Genomic DNA, 16,318 nt, shown 5'->3' with positions numbered 1-16,318 from the left:
TATTCTTCTTTATTGTTTTTTGAAGACCAGTATATGGGCAGGACTCAGACTTAGATTCTAATTGAATAAACACTATTGTCCAACCTACTGCTGAATCAAATTTGAGCAAAATGCTTTGATGTCGACAAAGCTATAAAGGTATTCTGGCTACAGTTAATACCCTGTGTACACACGTTGAAATAGCATGTGAACACCACTGAGATGAAAAACAAACACACATCAGTAAAAAAATATAGCCCTTAAAATGGCTTGTGGATCCCGTCAGCAGCCAACGTGCTTGTGAGCATTTATTAGGCTGTTTAAATGTGCTGTGTCTCATACAGAAAAGTGAGCCTCTTGGGCAAGCTGGGAATGGCTTGGAAATTTCCACTCTTTCATCTACACATCCCAACAGGCTATGGTCGCCTCAAAGATGGGCAGTTTGAATAGCCAGGTTTTCATATAAATATCTTTTCACTCCTTAGCTCCAGTTTATAGTTCTAAACTCCCAGTCTACATAGAGACTAATGTCCACTCTTCGTCACTGATTTCGGGGAAAATTTGAATATTTCTATTTCATTTACATACATATTCCCCTTTTTAATATAGATTTTTGGTCTCACATAATATATCTTTATTACTTTATTATTTCCCGTCTCTCTATTCTCCCAGCTCTTCCTCACCTCCCCTTCCATCTGGGTCCACCCCTTTTCTGTTTCTCATTAGAAAATAAACAAGCTTCTATGGGGTACTATAAAATATAAAAAAATAAAATAGAAGATAGAACAAAGCTAATACACCAGAATTGGATAAAACAAACAAATGGAAAGAAAAGAGCTCAAGAGAAGGCACAAGAAATAGAGGCCCACCCATTTGCACATTCAGAAATCCCATAAAAACACTAAATTAGAAATCACAATATGTTCACGAAGAACCTGGAAGGTAAGAAGAGAGAAGAAAATATATAAAGTTAAATTAAAATTAATAAGATAAAAATTTTAAAAAGGAAGAGCCCAGACACAACATTATGAGACAAGGAACCTCCAAGATGCTATTGAGTTCATTTTCTGTTGGCCGTCTACTGCTGGCATGCAGCCCACCCTTAAGATTAGTTTGTTTCCCCAGTGAGACTGCCTTGGAGGAAACTAAACTTTCATTTGCAAGTGGTTACCAATTGGAGATAACTTTTGGGTTAGAGATGGAGCATGTGTCCCAACTGGTGCAGAATCATACAGGCCATGCACATGCTGCCTTTGTCTCCTGAGGTCATCTGAGCTTCGATCTTGCTGTCCTCCATCCCCCTGGCTCTTATACCCTGGATCCCCTGAGCCTTGAGGGGAGAGATTTCATGGAGACATCTCATTCTCAACATACTGTCTGTCTGTGGCTCTCTGTATTTACTCCCATCTGCTACAGGAGGAAGCATCTCTGATGATAGCTCAAAAAAACATTGATCTGCCTCCCTGGCTGGGGCCTACACACACAGACACACACACACACACACACACACACACACACACACACGCGCACACACACATACACACACAAGGGATACATATATATCATTATTTAGTATTTTTATTTATGTGTCTGTGTGCATGCTTACATGAATTTATTTGCATTGTGTGTATAGGTGCCTGTGGAGGTCAGAGGGAATGGAATTTCTTGGAAACAGAGTCACAGGCAGTTGGGAGTGACTTAATGAGGGTGCTGGGAACTGAACTCAGGTCTGCTGCAAGAGCAATATTGCTCTTAGCTGCTGAAAAATCACTCCAGCCCCAAGAGATTCTTAATGTTAACTCAAAACATAAAAGATTTTTGCTGAGGCAGGAATTAAACTGACACAGATTTCACGGTTTTTCTGTACTTTTTGTGGCGAATCAGCAGTTCATAGCAGTGGAGTTGGGAGCAGGAAGAAGGGGACCCGCTGGAGTAATTCAGACACTCACAGATTTATGGAGTGCCTGGTTTGAGCAAAGCATATCTGCCAGTCCCTAGCTCTGATCTTGAGAAAATCCTTTCCTGTTTCTTGAGCAGAATTCTGTATCTAGCAGGAATATAATACTTGCTCATGATTCACGATATGAATGCTATGAAGCAACTACCCAGAAATCCATCGTGCATTAGATGGACACTTCCCAAATCTGCTGTTATGGCTTTTAAATCATAGTGCCCGGTACCCAAATCTTGAGGTGATGGGCGGGGGGGGGGGGGTGCCTTTTTACCAAATAGCAGTCCAATTGTCACACACTTGGGAAACCCCATTTGAGGCCTTTGACTTGGTGAGGTATGAAGCCAGAGATGTGGGTGGGGTTGTTCCTGGTTCTGGATTGCCAGGACCCACCAGCCTCTTCCCAGAGCCTGTACTTACAAGAATTGTGCTAAGCAACGGGAATGCGGCAGACAGCTCCTGGTGGCATGAGTACTGTAACTTTACCTCTCTAGACCTCTTCCTGGGTGTATAGACCAGAAAACCTGGGTCCAGGTCCCAATTACAGAGGGCTGACTCCAAGATACAATTCAAACCAGAAAAACAAAAATGCTATGCTGAGTACAGAACATTCATTTTTTTAGAGATTGAAACTGTATTTAAAAAACTTGACCTTCAACACTGCCATAAGACACGTGTACTGAAGCTGAGAAAACACTGTAACTTCAGCAACACATACTGCGTTCAGTTTGCCATAGTCCTAACGGTGCCTTTTTGCCTCTCTCTTAGTCGCCGCCATCCACTGCAAGTTTGCAGCCTTTTTGGCTTCTGTGGGCACCTGTTATAGTTTGAATATAAAGTATCTCCTACAGGATCAGGTGTTGCCGGCTGGTTGTGCTATTCTTTAGAAATTATGGAAGTTTTGGAGAAGGGACAGCAGGAGGAAGTGATCCACTTAGGGCAGCTCATTGGGGTTGTCTTGTCTCTGGCCTCTTCCTGTGTCCCTTTCTCTACCTCCTACTTGTTGTGGTAAAACGTCCCACCATCACACATATCTGCCATAAACCCTCTGAAACTGTAAGCTCAAACAAACCTTTCCACAACGTTTTTTTCCAAATTTTAAATTTTTATATTAATTACAGTTTTATTCACTTTGTATCCCAGCTGTAGCCCCCTCCCTCATCCACAACTTCTTTAGGTTGGGTGTTTTATTACAGCAAAGAGAATGTCTGACCTATGGGACATCTGTATGTAAGAACCCTAGCTTAGTGGACCCTAAGAGTCTTTTTAACTTCTGTCATCCTGTGAGCATGAAGTCTATTAAGATGATTTTCTCAGCACAAGTGTTAATCATTACCTGCTTCCTATGTAAATCAGAACAGGAAAGTCCTGCTTGGCTAATTCTCTGAAAATTTTGCCTTGATGTTATTCTTGATTTCTCTGGGTCCTGTGTTTTGCCTGTCCAGCACCTGTCCACTCACGGGAAACACTGCCTGATCCCTTTGTGAAGTTCTCTGAGGCCAGAAGCACCTGTGGACATCCAGACAGTTCAGGCTGGCCAACCAGATGAGTGGGGATCGGGTGCACCCAGGACAGGCCCTAATCTGGGTCATCTGGATCTTTGCAGCCATCATCAGGGGTAAGATGGCTGGTGGGAGATGAGGTTGCTCAGGCTGTGGGAGATGGGTAGGGTTTTCTTAATCCAGTACCTTAGGCCACTTTGGCTGTGCTACCTTGACAGTGTAGGCTTTTCTAGCAGGGGAAATGAACCTCTTTCCCTGAGGTCTTGGGGGACCCATGGAGTGGTGTGTAGACCTTGAGTTCTTTACACCCTCTAAAGAAAGGCACTATCCTGGGCACTGGGGAGACATGTGGACTGGAGCCTGTACTCTAAGGTGTTGCCTGTGGAGACAAGACTTGCCCAAATGACAGAGCAGGTGATGCCAAGATGCCTGGGTCCTGCCAGGTAAGGAATTCAAGACCTTATACTCTGCAAAACTCAAGATGCTTACATGCCTGTGAACCCAACTCTTGGATGTGGAGGAGCTGATTTCAGCTGCCATTATCATGAGCATTTTCCTTTTACATTCTCACTGGTACACATTCATTTTCATATGTAGCCAAGGCAACTGCCAAACTCATCCAAACCACAACTCTGTAGCTATCATTGCTCAGGAGTCTTCTAGGATAAAATTTAAAGGTAGTTTATTTGGTTATAAAAATATAGCCATCTGGCAACTTCAGACAATGACTGACATGTGGTGGTTTTGTGGTAATGGATAGTGTAGGGGACTCAGCAATCAATATGGCAGGGTCCTGGCATCCACAAGTTCCAAAGAAAGGGATAACTTTGGTTAGAAGAGAATCGCCTCCCCAAGTTGTTGGGTGTGGTGGTGGACTTTCAGCAGCAACTGAGGCAGCCTCTGTGGTGGTATTCTTGCAAACAATCCTGAAAGGAGAGGACCTTGTTTAACAAGAGGGTCCCAGCTACTATGGCCTCTGAGTGGACAAAGAGCCCCAGAATGGCTGATCGTCTTTCTCTTTCCAACCATCTCATCCTCGGTCCTGCCTTGTGTTTCTCCAGGGTCTGTGACTGAAGAGCTGAAAAGGTATACCAGGCTGGGATGGGTGCAGGGGAAGCAAGCCACCGTGCTGGGCAGACTTGAACCAGTGAATGTGTTCCTTGGGATCCCCTTTGCTGCACCCCCCCTGGGACCACTGCGGTTTTCCAGTCCACAGCCTGCAATCCCCTGGAATGATTTGCGAGAAGCCACTACCTATCCCGATCTGTAAGTCTCAGGTGGCTTGTGTCTCCAGGAACTGGGAGTTACTGTTGAGGGAGAATGTAGGTCATGAAGCCCAGGGGCAGAGGAGAGGGAAGGGACATGGAAGTGGGAGAACCTCAGGTGAGTGTTTATGTGACTTAGGGCTCCCCTGCTGGCTGCCCAGCAGAGTTGTTGGAGGGTTGTTATATATGTACCTCTTCCCTGATCTGTTCTAAACTTCCAGAATCAGACTCTTCAGAGCATAGGCCAAGAATTTGAGTGATCTGAAAGATACCTGGGGTTCCAGGCCCCGAACAGGTATAAGAAGTGCAATGTGTTTCTGTGTGACCCATTACCCTGGGCTAACCTTTGTGGTCAGTCTGGATTAGGGTTTTAGAGAGCAGAACCACAGTGAGAGCGCACACGTGTTTGTGTGTGTGTGTGTGTGTGTGTGTGTGTGTGTGTGTGTGTGTTTGTTTGTACATGCTTAACTCAGTTGTGTCTAAGGCAAGGCTAGGCCCACAGTGAGAACTCCATAAATGCCTGTGTGCTGACAGCATGGCTGCAGCCTTAGTCACTCTTCTAGTCTTTGTGCCCAAATTCTGACAGGAAACAACTTAAGGGAAGAAGGGCAGAGTTTGGTTCATAGCTTGGTCCATAGTTGAGATATAATTCATCATTGTAGGGCAGGCACAGCAGAGTCTGTGGCTGCAGGAGACTGAAGCTGGGACTCCTCACGTCTGGGCAAATGAGGAAGCAGAAAACAGGCTCCTCTCCTCTCTTTTCTTCACTGTGAGACCTGAGCCCGTAAGTCACAGCCTAGGAGATTGCAATTTCAGTCTGGTTGACAATGATTATTACCCATCGCAGAGGCCTCAGTGACACAAGAGGCTTGGGAGGCAAGCAGCTCCCAGCCAGTGAAGAGTTTCAAGGCTAGTCACCAAGTTAGTTGTGGAAGAGTGATAGAATGTTGTGTGGGATAGTGAGACTTGAAGATCCCCGAGGATGTCCAGTTCCTTTGTGAAGTTCTTAGGTTGGTCACTTGGCTTCTAGGCATTAGGGGTCCAGGCTTTATAGAGTACCTTGGAACCAGGACCGAAAAAGATGACTTCATGCGGCTCACATGTGGGCTGGAAACAATATGACAAAAGTCATTAGTTGGTTTATTTATTTGTTTATTTGTTCAACTCATTCAGAACCAACTCCAGAATCTGATATCATTAGGTCTTGGGCATTTCCACAGTGAACTAATGAGATTCTTCAGTTTACAAAGGGATTATGATTTTGTAAGACATTGTAAATTGAAAATGTATTCCTACCTTACCTATCCTGCCTTACACCATCCCCCAACCATAGAATACATGGATATGTGCCCCTATGACACTATGGCAATTCACCTACACACCCAAACATCTCAAGTACTGGCCCACAGGAAGCTTACCCAGATAAAGATCAAAACTCAGCATTTGCTTTCTGGTTTCTATGGATTTCTGGTTTCTATGGATTTCTGGTTTCTTATTGATTTTTTAATGTTATAAAGATGATAAAAACAGAAGATCATTGTGTGTGTTGGGAACTGTCATCACGGCCTCCCTCAAGAAGCATGTAGACCAGTAATAATGGAGGGCAGAGAAAAATGATTGATAATTAAAATGTAAGGAGTCAAAGCAACCACCAGGGGTCAGGGAAGACAACTCAGAAAGAGCAGAGAGCTAGCTAGCTCAGTTTTGAGAACAGCTCAGGCATGCCCCTGTGGAAAGCAGTGAGGCCTGAATTTATGAATGACAACGTACCAAAGGAGCCAGGAGCATAAACACCCAAGAAGAAACATATTTCAGTGGTGGTTTCTCATTGTTCTGCCCACTCCTCTACCAAGAAAACAATCAATAATAACAGAGTACTTAAGTGTGGCATAAACATCCACACATATGCTTAAACCACTTCTTTTCCCTTTGGGTAAGATCAAATGTAGTATGTTCCCATTCTTCGTGTGTGCCAGACTCTGTGCCAGGGACTGGGAGGTGCAGAATTGATTACTCTAGACTCACAGGCTTGTTTAGCTGCTCATAATCGAGCTGGAGAAGATGATAATAGCACATACAAGCCTAGGGAAAGTTCTAGGGCATAACACACACTCTGTGGGTGTTTCTGAAGAAGAGCTGTGGTCACTCTGTGAAATCATAGAAGGCTTCTTGGAAAAGGGGTATTTGCACCCAATCTGAAAGCAAGGGAGGATTGGGAACCAGAACACACAGGAAGAAGTAGTCCAGGCAGAGATAGCTTGTGAAAAGCCTGGGTGCAGAAGTCTTTCTTTACCTATCTGGGTTCTTGGAGTGGAGGCTGCAGAAAGATCCCTTTGTTCCTCTGGGTATAGCAGAGAAACCACTGGGAGAAAACCTTTTCTGAGCAACTCAGTGGTGGGCATAAACTATTTTAGAACTGAGCTCTGCTACCCAGGAACTGAATTAAAGGAAATCATCATTTGTTAGTTTCTTTGCTTGCTTCTGAAAGAAGGGGACAGGGCACAATCAGATTCTGTACATGCCTCTTTGTTTAAAAGGATGGCTGGGCCCTCCCTCTGTCCCAAGAACTGGAAGGCATGCTGGCATAGATGCTGGAAAGATTATCTCTCTCTTTCTTTCTTTCTTTCTTTCTTTCTTTCTTTCTTTCTTTCTTTCTTTCTTTCTTTCTTTCTTTCTCCCTCTCTCTCTCTCCCTCTCTCTCATTTCCCTTTCACATCACTTTCCTGCCCCTTCTCCTCCCCTTCCCTATCCCCCTTCTTACCTCTCCCCCTCTCCCTCCCTCCCTCCCAGGTGCTTTCAGAGCTCAGGGTGGCTCTTCACATACCAGAGCATGCTCAAAGTGCATTACCCTAAACTCGGAGTGTCAGAGGACTGCCTGTACCTGAACATTTATGCTCCAGCCCACGCCAATGATGGCTCCAGTCTCCTGGTAAGGCTGCCTGCTGCACCGAGGAGCTGCTAGCAGGCCTAGGAACCAACTGGATGTGGGGCATCTAGAGTTAGACTTAGCCTCTTATTGGGTAAGAGGAGAATTCCATCACACAAGTAACTTTTGTTGTTGTTTGTTTTGTTTTGTTTTAATCATAATGGAAGCTGCCCTCTACCATTGTGACTGTTGGATATTTTAATGGTAGTAATTTAACTTTCAATTTTCATTTCATTTTGTTTTTTCCCCCTCTCTGGTAAGAGTTAAAATTGTCTGTGCAACTTAGAAAACGATACATTTTAAAAAGATTGTGGTTGTTTTTTGAGTTTGAGAACCCCCTTTAAAAGAGTATAATGGAATCATTCACCTTCCCTTACCTAATTGCACAGCCAGGTACTAATGTCAAGGACTTCATTTAAGAACATAAGGAACTGTGTAGCATGAAGGAAGGAAGTTTTTTTTTTTTTTTTTTTTTTTTTATCTGTGTTTTAGCCACACCCCCTCTTTCAGCATGTCTCTGCAATGATAGAACCTTTCACAGTGCTATGGCAGCAATATTTGCCAGGTACTTACTGTGCACCAGGCACTGGGCACTGTGTCATTTAAATGCAGTGTGCAAGAGATGAGGAAGCTGAGGCACAAGGAGGGCACACATGATTGCTCTACACAAAGCCAGTGTTTTTCTGCATGGCTCTCTTCTCTTTTTCTGACTCAAGGGCTAAGGTCTCAAATAGCGAGCTGGAGAAAGAGATGGGCTTTATTATGGACTATGAAAGTAGTGACAATACCATTTGAATAGTATTTTGTGTTCATTGGTCCTAATATTTCCTGAACAAGGGAATGTTTCTATACATTTCCTTTCTGCTCCTTTTTTGCTGACAATTAAAAAAAAAAAGCCAAAGAAACCTCTTCAGCTGACATCTTAGACAAAAATCAACTTTTGGGAGAAAGAATTGATTTTGGCTCACAGTTCTAAGGGTCCCGTCTATCATGGCAGAGATGTCACAGGCTCTGCAGACCAGAGCGGTCACACTTTATCCACAGCCAGAACCAGAGAAATGAATGCCAGCGCTCACCTGGTTTGCTTCTTTCAGTTCAGCCCAGGACTCCATTGTCCTAATGTAGATAGTCTTTCACAACTATTCCTGGAAGCTAACCTAACCTAGGCAATCACTCACACGCTCACCTGGAGGCATATCTCTTAGGGGACTCTAGAGCAGTGGTTCTTAGCCTTCCTAATGCTGTGACCACCAACCATAAAATTATTTTCATTTCTACTTCATAACTCTAATTTTGCTACTGTTGTGAATAGTAATGTAAATCTCTGTGTTTTCTGATGGGCTTAGGTGACCTCTGTAAGAGAATCATTAGACCACTGCTCTAGAGCCTGTGAAGTTGACAGTTTTAACATCACAGCTTTTGCTCTTATGGAGCCTTACAATGGTTCCCTGTGGGCCACAGGCTCCATGGCCTTCAGTTCCCAGTCTCTAAGCATTTGAACTGAGTCAACACTGTTTTAAAAGCTTTAACTGTAGACTCTTCTTTGGACCCCACAGAAACCTCCTGAGATATTTATACTCTTTACAACTTTTACTTGAGTCAGGGGTCAGAGGAACCAACCCCAGGGAGTTTGAGAATCCTGTCTGTGTTCCTTCAGCCAACCCAATGTGCTTACTCAGGTGTCAGGAGTGTATATGCTTAATCCTGGGCCTATTGAAAAGGCAAGACATTGGAGCCCACTTACAAAGAAGAGTGAGACATTTATATTTTCCTCGGTTAAATAATAGTAATAATCCAACAAGCAGATTGACTGGGGGTGATTCTGTCTTCGCAGGTCATGGTGTGGATACCAGGAGGTGGCTTTGAGACTGGCTCAGCCTCCATCTTTGATGGGTCTGCCCTGGCTGCCTATGAGGATGTATTGATTGTGACCATTCAGTACCGCCTAGGGATATTTGGCTTCTTCACGTGAGTCTCTTCTGGTGAATGACACTCCAGACCACGGAAGCCCCTGTGGTAGCTGTGGGTGGTGGCCAGCTCCTTTAGGAGGCATGAACATTCAGTGGCATTGAGTAACCTAGATCCTGATTAGTAAAGCAATTTAACACATCGACATGAAACCCCTCAAATCCTAGCAGTTTAAGAAGACCTCTTTCTCATCAAGGGCTGTCCAAGTTTGTGCCCCTGAGGAATAGATGTCTTTGCACATGGTCAACCAGGGCCCTAAGACCCTTCCATCTTTCAGCTCTGATGCAGATGCTCTCAACCTGCATTTGACCAGCTATGAAGAAAGCATCGAGGGCCGGCCTGAAGATGGTGCTCATCTCTCTGTTGACATACCGTTTGGTAGAAGGCTTTCACATGTCCAATAGGGTGCAAAGGAGACAGACAGAAATGGAGCCTAGTGCTATGACCTGGAATTGTATGAATCCAATACTCTGGGACAGGCTTGATTGGGCAGGGAGTTGAATGCCATGGTGTTCATGGATTTTGCAACTTTATCTTTTGAAGACTGAGGGTCCTAGAAGTATCCCACTCAGAGAAGTGCACTGGGAAGAATACTTTAGAAGAGACTAGCGGATAGACCATGCTTGACGGCTCTACAATAAGAAATTGCGAGGCCAGTAAGGAGGCTACTGGTGTCTTATTGACTGTATGGAGGGTTGAATCATAAAAACAAGAGGTAGCAAGTGCAATGCAGTGTGCCTGGTGTCTATCTTTCCAGCAGTCCTGTAGAGTGGGTACTATTGATATCCTTAGTTTCATGAGGAATTTGTGGCCAAGTGGTTAAACGTCTGGCCCAAGGCCACCCAGATAATGATGGCCAAGCAACGAAGCCTGTGCTACAGCTAGAGAGTTTGATAATCACCAGGAGATTGCTCTCCTTCAGGGAGGAGTGGGAACCATTGTGAGACCCACCATGGAGTGAACGTTAAGTTGATAGGTGCATGGGGTGTGTTTAGTAGTGTGGATTCTTAAGCCGGAATCATTGAATCCTAATTCTTTCTAGATCTTTCTGGGAAGGAGATGTAATATCTCTTTGCCTGAACTTCACAGTCTATTTGAACGGGATGAGTTATCATGATGCCGTGCTCACAGATTTATCTGAGAGGAGCTGGCACAAGCTGTGGTCATGGGGTTAGTTTACCGCTGCCTAATCCTCTCTGCTCACCATGGAAAGAACATGGCGTGATGGTTGTATAGTCCAGTCTTTCTCTCTTTGTACTTCCTGACACATTCTGAAGCCCAAGCAATGCAGTTTCTAGAGGTCAACCTTTTTGTAGCAGGGCAAGAAAACCCAGAGAGGCTAACTGGACAATGTCTGGAATGGTTTGTCTCAAGAGCCGGCTAAGCTTCTGAGAGTATTAGTGGTACGCTCTTTGTGGCCATGTTGGGCATACCTGCTGCTTTGGGCACTGCCTTTATTGTTGCTATTTAGACAATTAAGGGGGTTGTGTCATTCATTGGAATTTCTTTGTCCAGGAAGGCCTGGCTCTAGTGGCAGAGATAGGAGTAGAATTTTTCAGGCATCCATGTATTAAGGGGAGCCCAAAACACCCTAACAGCAAACATACAATATTGTGTGTATACTTTTCTGGAGTACAGAACTTCCACCATTGTTGAGGAAATCCCAGAAAGTGAGGACTAAGCCTGGTGTCCTCAGCTCCTGTAGGACTCTGGTTCTCAATGTTCTGCCAGCTCTCGCCTGACAGAGAGCTATGGGACCGCAGGACACACAGTAGCTAATGAAGATCTCCCACTTTGCCTTTCACCCCAGCACACGGGACCAGCATGCCCCTGGGAATTGGGCCTTCCAGGACCAGCTCGCTGCCTTGCAGTGGGTCAAGGAGAACATCAAGTTCTTCGGTGGAAACCCTGACTCTGTGACCATCTTTGGTGGCTCAGCGGGAGCCATAAGCATTTCTAGCCTCGTGAGTTTTCTGCACTATTACTTGGCTGGGGGTGCGGGTGGTTAATAATCATAAAGACAAGAGATGTCACCTCTATTTGGTTGCTGCTCTTACCTTGAATACATATAACATTTTTTTTATTTCCTTAGAGTTAAAAAAGACACTTTTATCAACTCTTTCAGAATTTTATCTGTGCATGCAATGCGTTTTAATCACATTCATTCCCTTACTTCTCTCCTAAACACCAAGATCCAACTTCACAAACTTCATGTCATTTTTGTTTTGAATAACACACTGAGTTCAATTTGTGCTACTCATATCTATATGGTATGGAGTAGTCAACCGGAGTAGAACAACACAAACATTTTAAAGAATACAAATTGCTTCACGGCTAATTTTTGAGTCTGGGACACAGTTTTATTTCGTGGACATGACAGCGGTCACCAGGAGGGCTTAGGTAAATTCCTAAGGTCACATAAGGAGTGAAAATTTGAGGGGGAAAATTTCTTTGTTTGTAGCATTGAATCTATCCAATCTAGTCATTAGGACTGGTAAACACTTATTTGTAGCGGTCTCTCTCTCCTTCCTTCTCTCTCTCTTTCTCTCAAACACAGGGTAGCGGTGGCATCACACCGTGGGAACCCATGAAGGGAGAGCATCATACCTTGAACCACGAAGCAGAGAGAGATGTTGCAGTTGGGGCTACTCATTTTATTACCACTCTTTTCTGAGAACTACTTTAGTCCTTCCCAAGATCAGGGACTCCTCCTTGGTTCCTCTTTTACAGGTTTCACACTGTCTTCCAATACTGCCATCCTGGAGAGGAAGCATTCAGCATCTGGACTTTCTTAGGAGAGTCACACAAACAATAATATCATTCACTAGAAAAACTCAGCTAAAGCAAGAATAACGAAAGGCATGTAGATGCACACACAGAGTGTCCATGTCTCATTGAAAGCTGGGTACAGGCATTGTCTTTTTACAGATGGTCTGCTGCCCAAAATTTGGGCTTGTGTCCTTTTGTGTAGATCAGCTGCAGAACTCATTGCCTTTAAGTACAGTATATGAGAATTTTTATGGTTAGCATCCATTTAAACATATCGCCAAAGTAGCTTGAAGCCTGCAAAGTAGCTTTTAAGAAACTGCTCTTACACTATCACAACAGCATAGCAGGTTTTCACAGTTTTCTCTCAAAGATTTCACTCTTACCCACACCAAATTTGACAGCAATTTTGGTATTTTTTAGCAACCCATCTTTATCAATTTTTCCCTAGACACAATGCTGTCTTTTCATGTTTGAAGTCCACTGGTCTGCATGATATTCTCTTGATTGTATAGTTACCATACAAAACAAGTGCAGCTGACAATACAACTTTGAGAACACTTATATGGCTTTTGGCAATAGACTGATGCAAATTGAAATGCATGAATGTGCTAGAAAATGACTGTCCCCGAGTGGTCAGCATTTCCCTGACATGAATTAACGTGTTAATTAGAGGTCAGTTACATAGTAGTGGGTTAAGAGGGTTTCTGCTGTATTGCCCAACTACTCAAGGTAACTATGTTTACAATGTCACCTTCTAAAGAGGACTGTGCTAATCCACTTTATATGTGTGGCTTTATATGTGAGCTTGACCAGACAATGAGTGATCACTCATATTCATTACTGCTCCCACTCTAACTAAACAGATCTATGACATGGATACAGTTTTGCTACAGTGTTTCAGAGGAATAAACTGATGCCTGGGAATATTAAGTGACTTGCTAGGATGAAGGAACTAAAGGCACTAGGAGCCATGTCAGAAATGTTGACTAAATGTTCCTGAAGCCAATCGTGGAGGTACATGCCTGTAATCCTGGCACTCAGAGGCTGAAGCGGAAGGGTGGAGGGAGCCTGGAATACAGAGTAAGACCCTATCTTAAAAACAGAAAATAATAATAAATAAATGGGGACTCACAGAGGTGAAATAACCCATTTAAGCCTCTATAGCTAGTCCTTAAACTCCCAAGCAGGGCTCTTCAGCCCAAAGCTTGGATCCTGAAGGAGCCTCCTGTATGCTGTCTTTAAGAAACGGATGGATGGCATGTACGAAAGGTGTGGTTCTGGGATAACTGCTGCTGTGTCTCCTACATTCTCCTTTCAGGTTCTGTCTCCTTTGAGCAAGGGCTTATTCCACAGAGCCATCATGCAGAGTGGAGTGGCCATCATCCCCAGCCTGAGGAGCTTTGACGATGACCTGAAACATGATGTGGGTACACTGTCCATATCTGTCCTTTTCCCCCAAAGCCACAGGCCTTCTGGCTTCTCATCATATGCTTAGATTTCCTTACTGACCGTGTACAAAGAACCTGATGCTAGGCCAAGGGCAGTTTTGTGCCTGTCTGGAAGGCCTGTCCAACAGGAAAGGGTCCAGTTACACAGCACAGCATTAGCGTTGTGCCCAACTGTGTACGTACACACGTCAGAGGGAAGGAGCCCAGTCACACAATGCAACATTACTGTTGTGTCTGAGTGTGCACATGGGTGTTATAGCTCTTAAATAATTTTTGTGGGAGCACAAGCCAGTCCCAGTTATTCTGAGCAGTTGATCTGTGCCTGCCATGCTACCCTAGGGTTCAATGTTGAGAAAGAGTCTGAGGCTATTTGCAGCTCTTTGGGGTAGGATGCAGTAGCCAATGAAGTTTAGGGAATGAAGGGGGTGCGTATCCCAGAGATTTGTCAGCCTCTGAAAATTATTCATCTAGTGCTGCATTTTTAATTTCTTTTCCTCCCTCTCTCCCTCCTTCCTGCCTTCCTTCCTTCTTTTTCTGGAGGTGAATATCTCACTATGTTGCCTAGGCTGCTCTCAAATGTCTAGGCTGAGGAGATCCTTCTATCTCAGTCTCTAGAGTATCTGGGACTACACTTGTGAAACCCTTCATTGAGTTCATACGGTACATTTTCTTAAACATGATGTAGAAAATAGCACCCCCCAAAGCGTAAATAGTGTCATACAATTATGAACTAGCCTCAGGATAGATGAATATGGATTTTGGTAACACTCAATACAAAGCTACTTTTACCCCCAAAGCATTTATTGAGTTCACGTGGCCTCTCGGTGCTGTATCAGGACTCATAGCTTTATCAGTGGAGAAAGTAGACACACTAGAGAAGACCACGATGTTTTTGTTGCAGAGGATATTACTAGAAGTCCCACGTAGACTCTATATGCTGGCCCTGTGTGCAGCATTGTGGACATTGCAGTGGACTGGAGCGACGTCCTAGAGAATGCAGGACTTGAGCCTCAAATGAGAGAAAAAAGTAAACAGAAGCAAATGCAAAATTGTAATTGTGAAATGAAAAAAAGTAATATTAATATCTTTAGAGATAAAGGACCTAGAGATTTCTAGCCATGTGGGGCTGATGCTTAATCAGTACAGGTAAAATCCCAGGTCCTGCCCTGGCTGATGACTGGAGTGTATAAAGCTATTCCTCACTCTTGAGGTTCCAGCTCTATTGAGCACCCCAAGATCAGAACCTCATGGCAAGTTGTAGCTAAGTCCACAGGACTGGTATATCAGCAGCTACGAGGGAACCCTGATTCCAATACAATGGTAACCCCTTTCTCCCAGCTCTGGCAGCCACTGGAGTCAGCTAGTGGTTGCCAAAAAGCTAACGTCAGGGTAGCAGCAGGGACCTACAGAGTCAAGTTGCATGCTGGACCTCACACAGACAGACCACCTGTGGCTGGTGGTGAGGGCACTTTCCAGACTTTAGTGTTCCTGGGTGCATTCGGTACCACTGTCTGCCTGCCTTCTCTGTCAACAGTTGCAGGTGGTTGCCGACTGCTGTGATAGCAATGTGTCAGACTCCCAGGCTTTGCTGAAGTGCCTGAGAGAAAAGTCTTCCAAGGAGTTGCTGATGCTTGGCCAGGTGAGGAGGAAGGGTGAAGCTGGAGGTGGGTAGCTCAGTAGAAGCTGAACATTCTATCCCTTTCGTTTGTTTTGATTGGAGACTTTGACAAGAGAAGGTCAGTATCTGAATGATGTGGGGATTTGGACTCTTACAAATGACTTAAAGGACATGGTGGGATAGGAAAATCACTCAGGTTGGGCTGTTGCTTGGACATTGAAGGCATCACCCTGAGAAGAGGGCCATGCTTGTGCCACATGGCCCTGAAGCTCAAGTCAAGAGCAAGGGCTGAGGGTTATGACTAGAAGTAATTTTTGTTTTCTTGTTGTGACAAAATATTCTCAAATCTCAATTTCCTGCAAAGGAATGGGCAGAGAGATGCCTCCTGCTGTAGGCATCCGACCAAGGTGTGGCCGGCACTGGTGTATTTCCACCATCAGATGGTAGCTGGACTGTTGGTTTTAATGGACCTTCCAGTCTTGAGGCTCTGCTGGTCCTTGAATGAGTAAGATCGTTACTTATCAGACTCATGCTCATAGCTACTCGGCATGTGTAGAATATTTGCTTTCTGGAGTCTTAAAGTGGGTAATAGTGATGCACCATTGTAAGCTCTTGTATGGCCCCTTCTATCTAATTCACGAAAAAAGACACCCCCCCCCAAAAAAAAAGAAAACATGATCAGGGCCAGTGAGAATGCTCATCCAAAAATAGTGTTTAAAGTCTGACGACCCGTTTCAATGCCCAGAACCTACCTAAAGATGAAAGGAGAAAACAATTCCACACAGGGGGTCCTCTGGCCTCCACACAAACACTGTGGCATGTGCATGCCCCAGCTTTCAATATCACACACACACACACACACACACACACACACACACACACACACACACAC

At 44.3% G+C, this 16,318-nt stretch overlaps 1 protein-coding gene across 3 annotated transcripts in view; it reads left to right on the top strand.

Moving 5' to 3' along the window:
* The first annotated feature begins 3,475 nt into the window (after positions 1-3,475).
* Positions 3,476-16,318, top strand: part of Ces5a (carboxylesterase 5A) — a 27,786-nt gene continuing 14,943 nt past the window's right edge. For 2 of the 3 annotated variants that reach the window (XM_055621238.1, XM_055621236.1), the window contains exons 1-7: positions 3,476-3,548; positions 4,494-4,698; positions 7,488-7,626; positions 9,458-9,591; positions 11,402-11,555; positions 13,679-13,783; positions 15,343-15,447. In XM_055621238.1, coding sequence (XP_055477213.1) covers positions 3,476-3,548; positions 4,494-4,698; positions 7,488-7,626; positions 9,458-9,591; positions 11,402-11,555; positions 13,679-13,783; positions 15,343-15,447 — 915 coding nt within the window. Of the gene's footprint in view, positions 3,561-4,493; positions 4,699-7,487; positions 7,627-9,457; positions 9,592-11,401; positions 11,556-13,678; positions 13,784-15,342; positions 15,448-16,318 lie in introns of all 3 variants that reach the window. The other variant, XM_055621237.1, reaches the window with a different exon arrangement.

Source organism: Psammomys obesus, unplaced genomic scaffold, assembly GCF_907164565.1.
Source record: "Psammomys obesus unplaced genomic scaffold, mPsaObe1.curated_primary_1811, whole genome shotgun sequence".
In the NCBI taxonomy this organism is placed as follows: domain Eukaryota; kingdom Metazoa; phylum Chordata; class Mammalia; order Rodentia; family Muridae; genus Psammomys; species Psammomys obesus.
The sequence above is the reverse complement of the archived record's forward strand: the minus strand, read 5'-3'. Positions and strand labels throughout refer to the sequence as shown.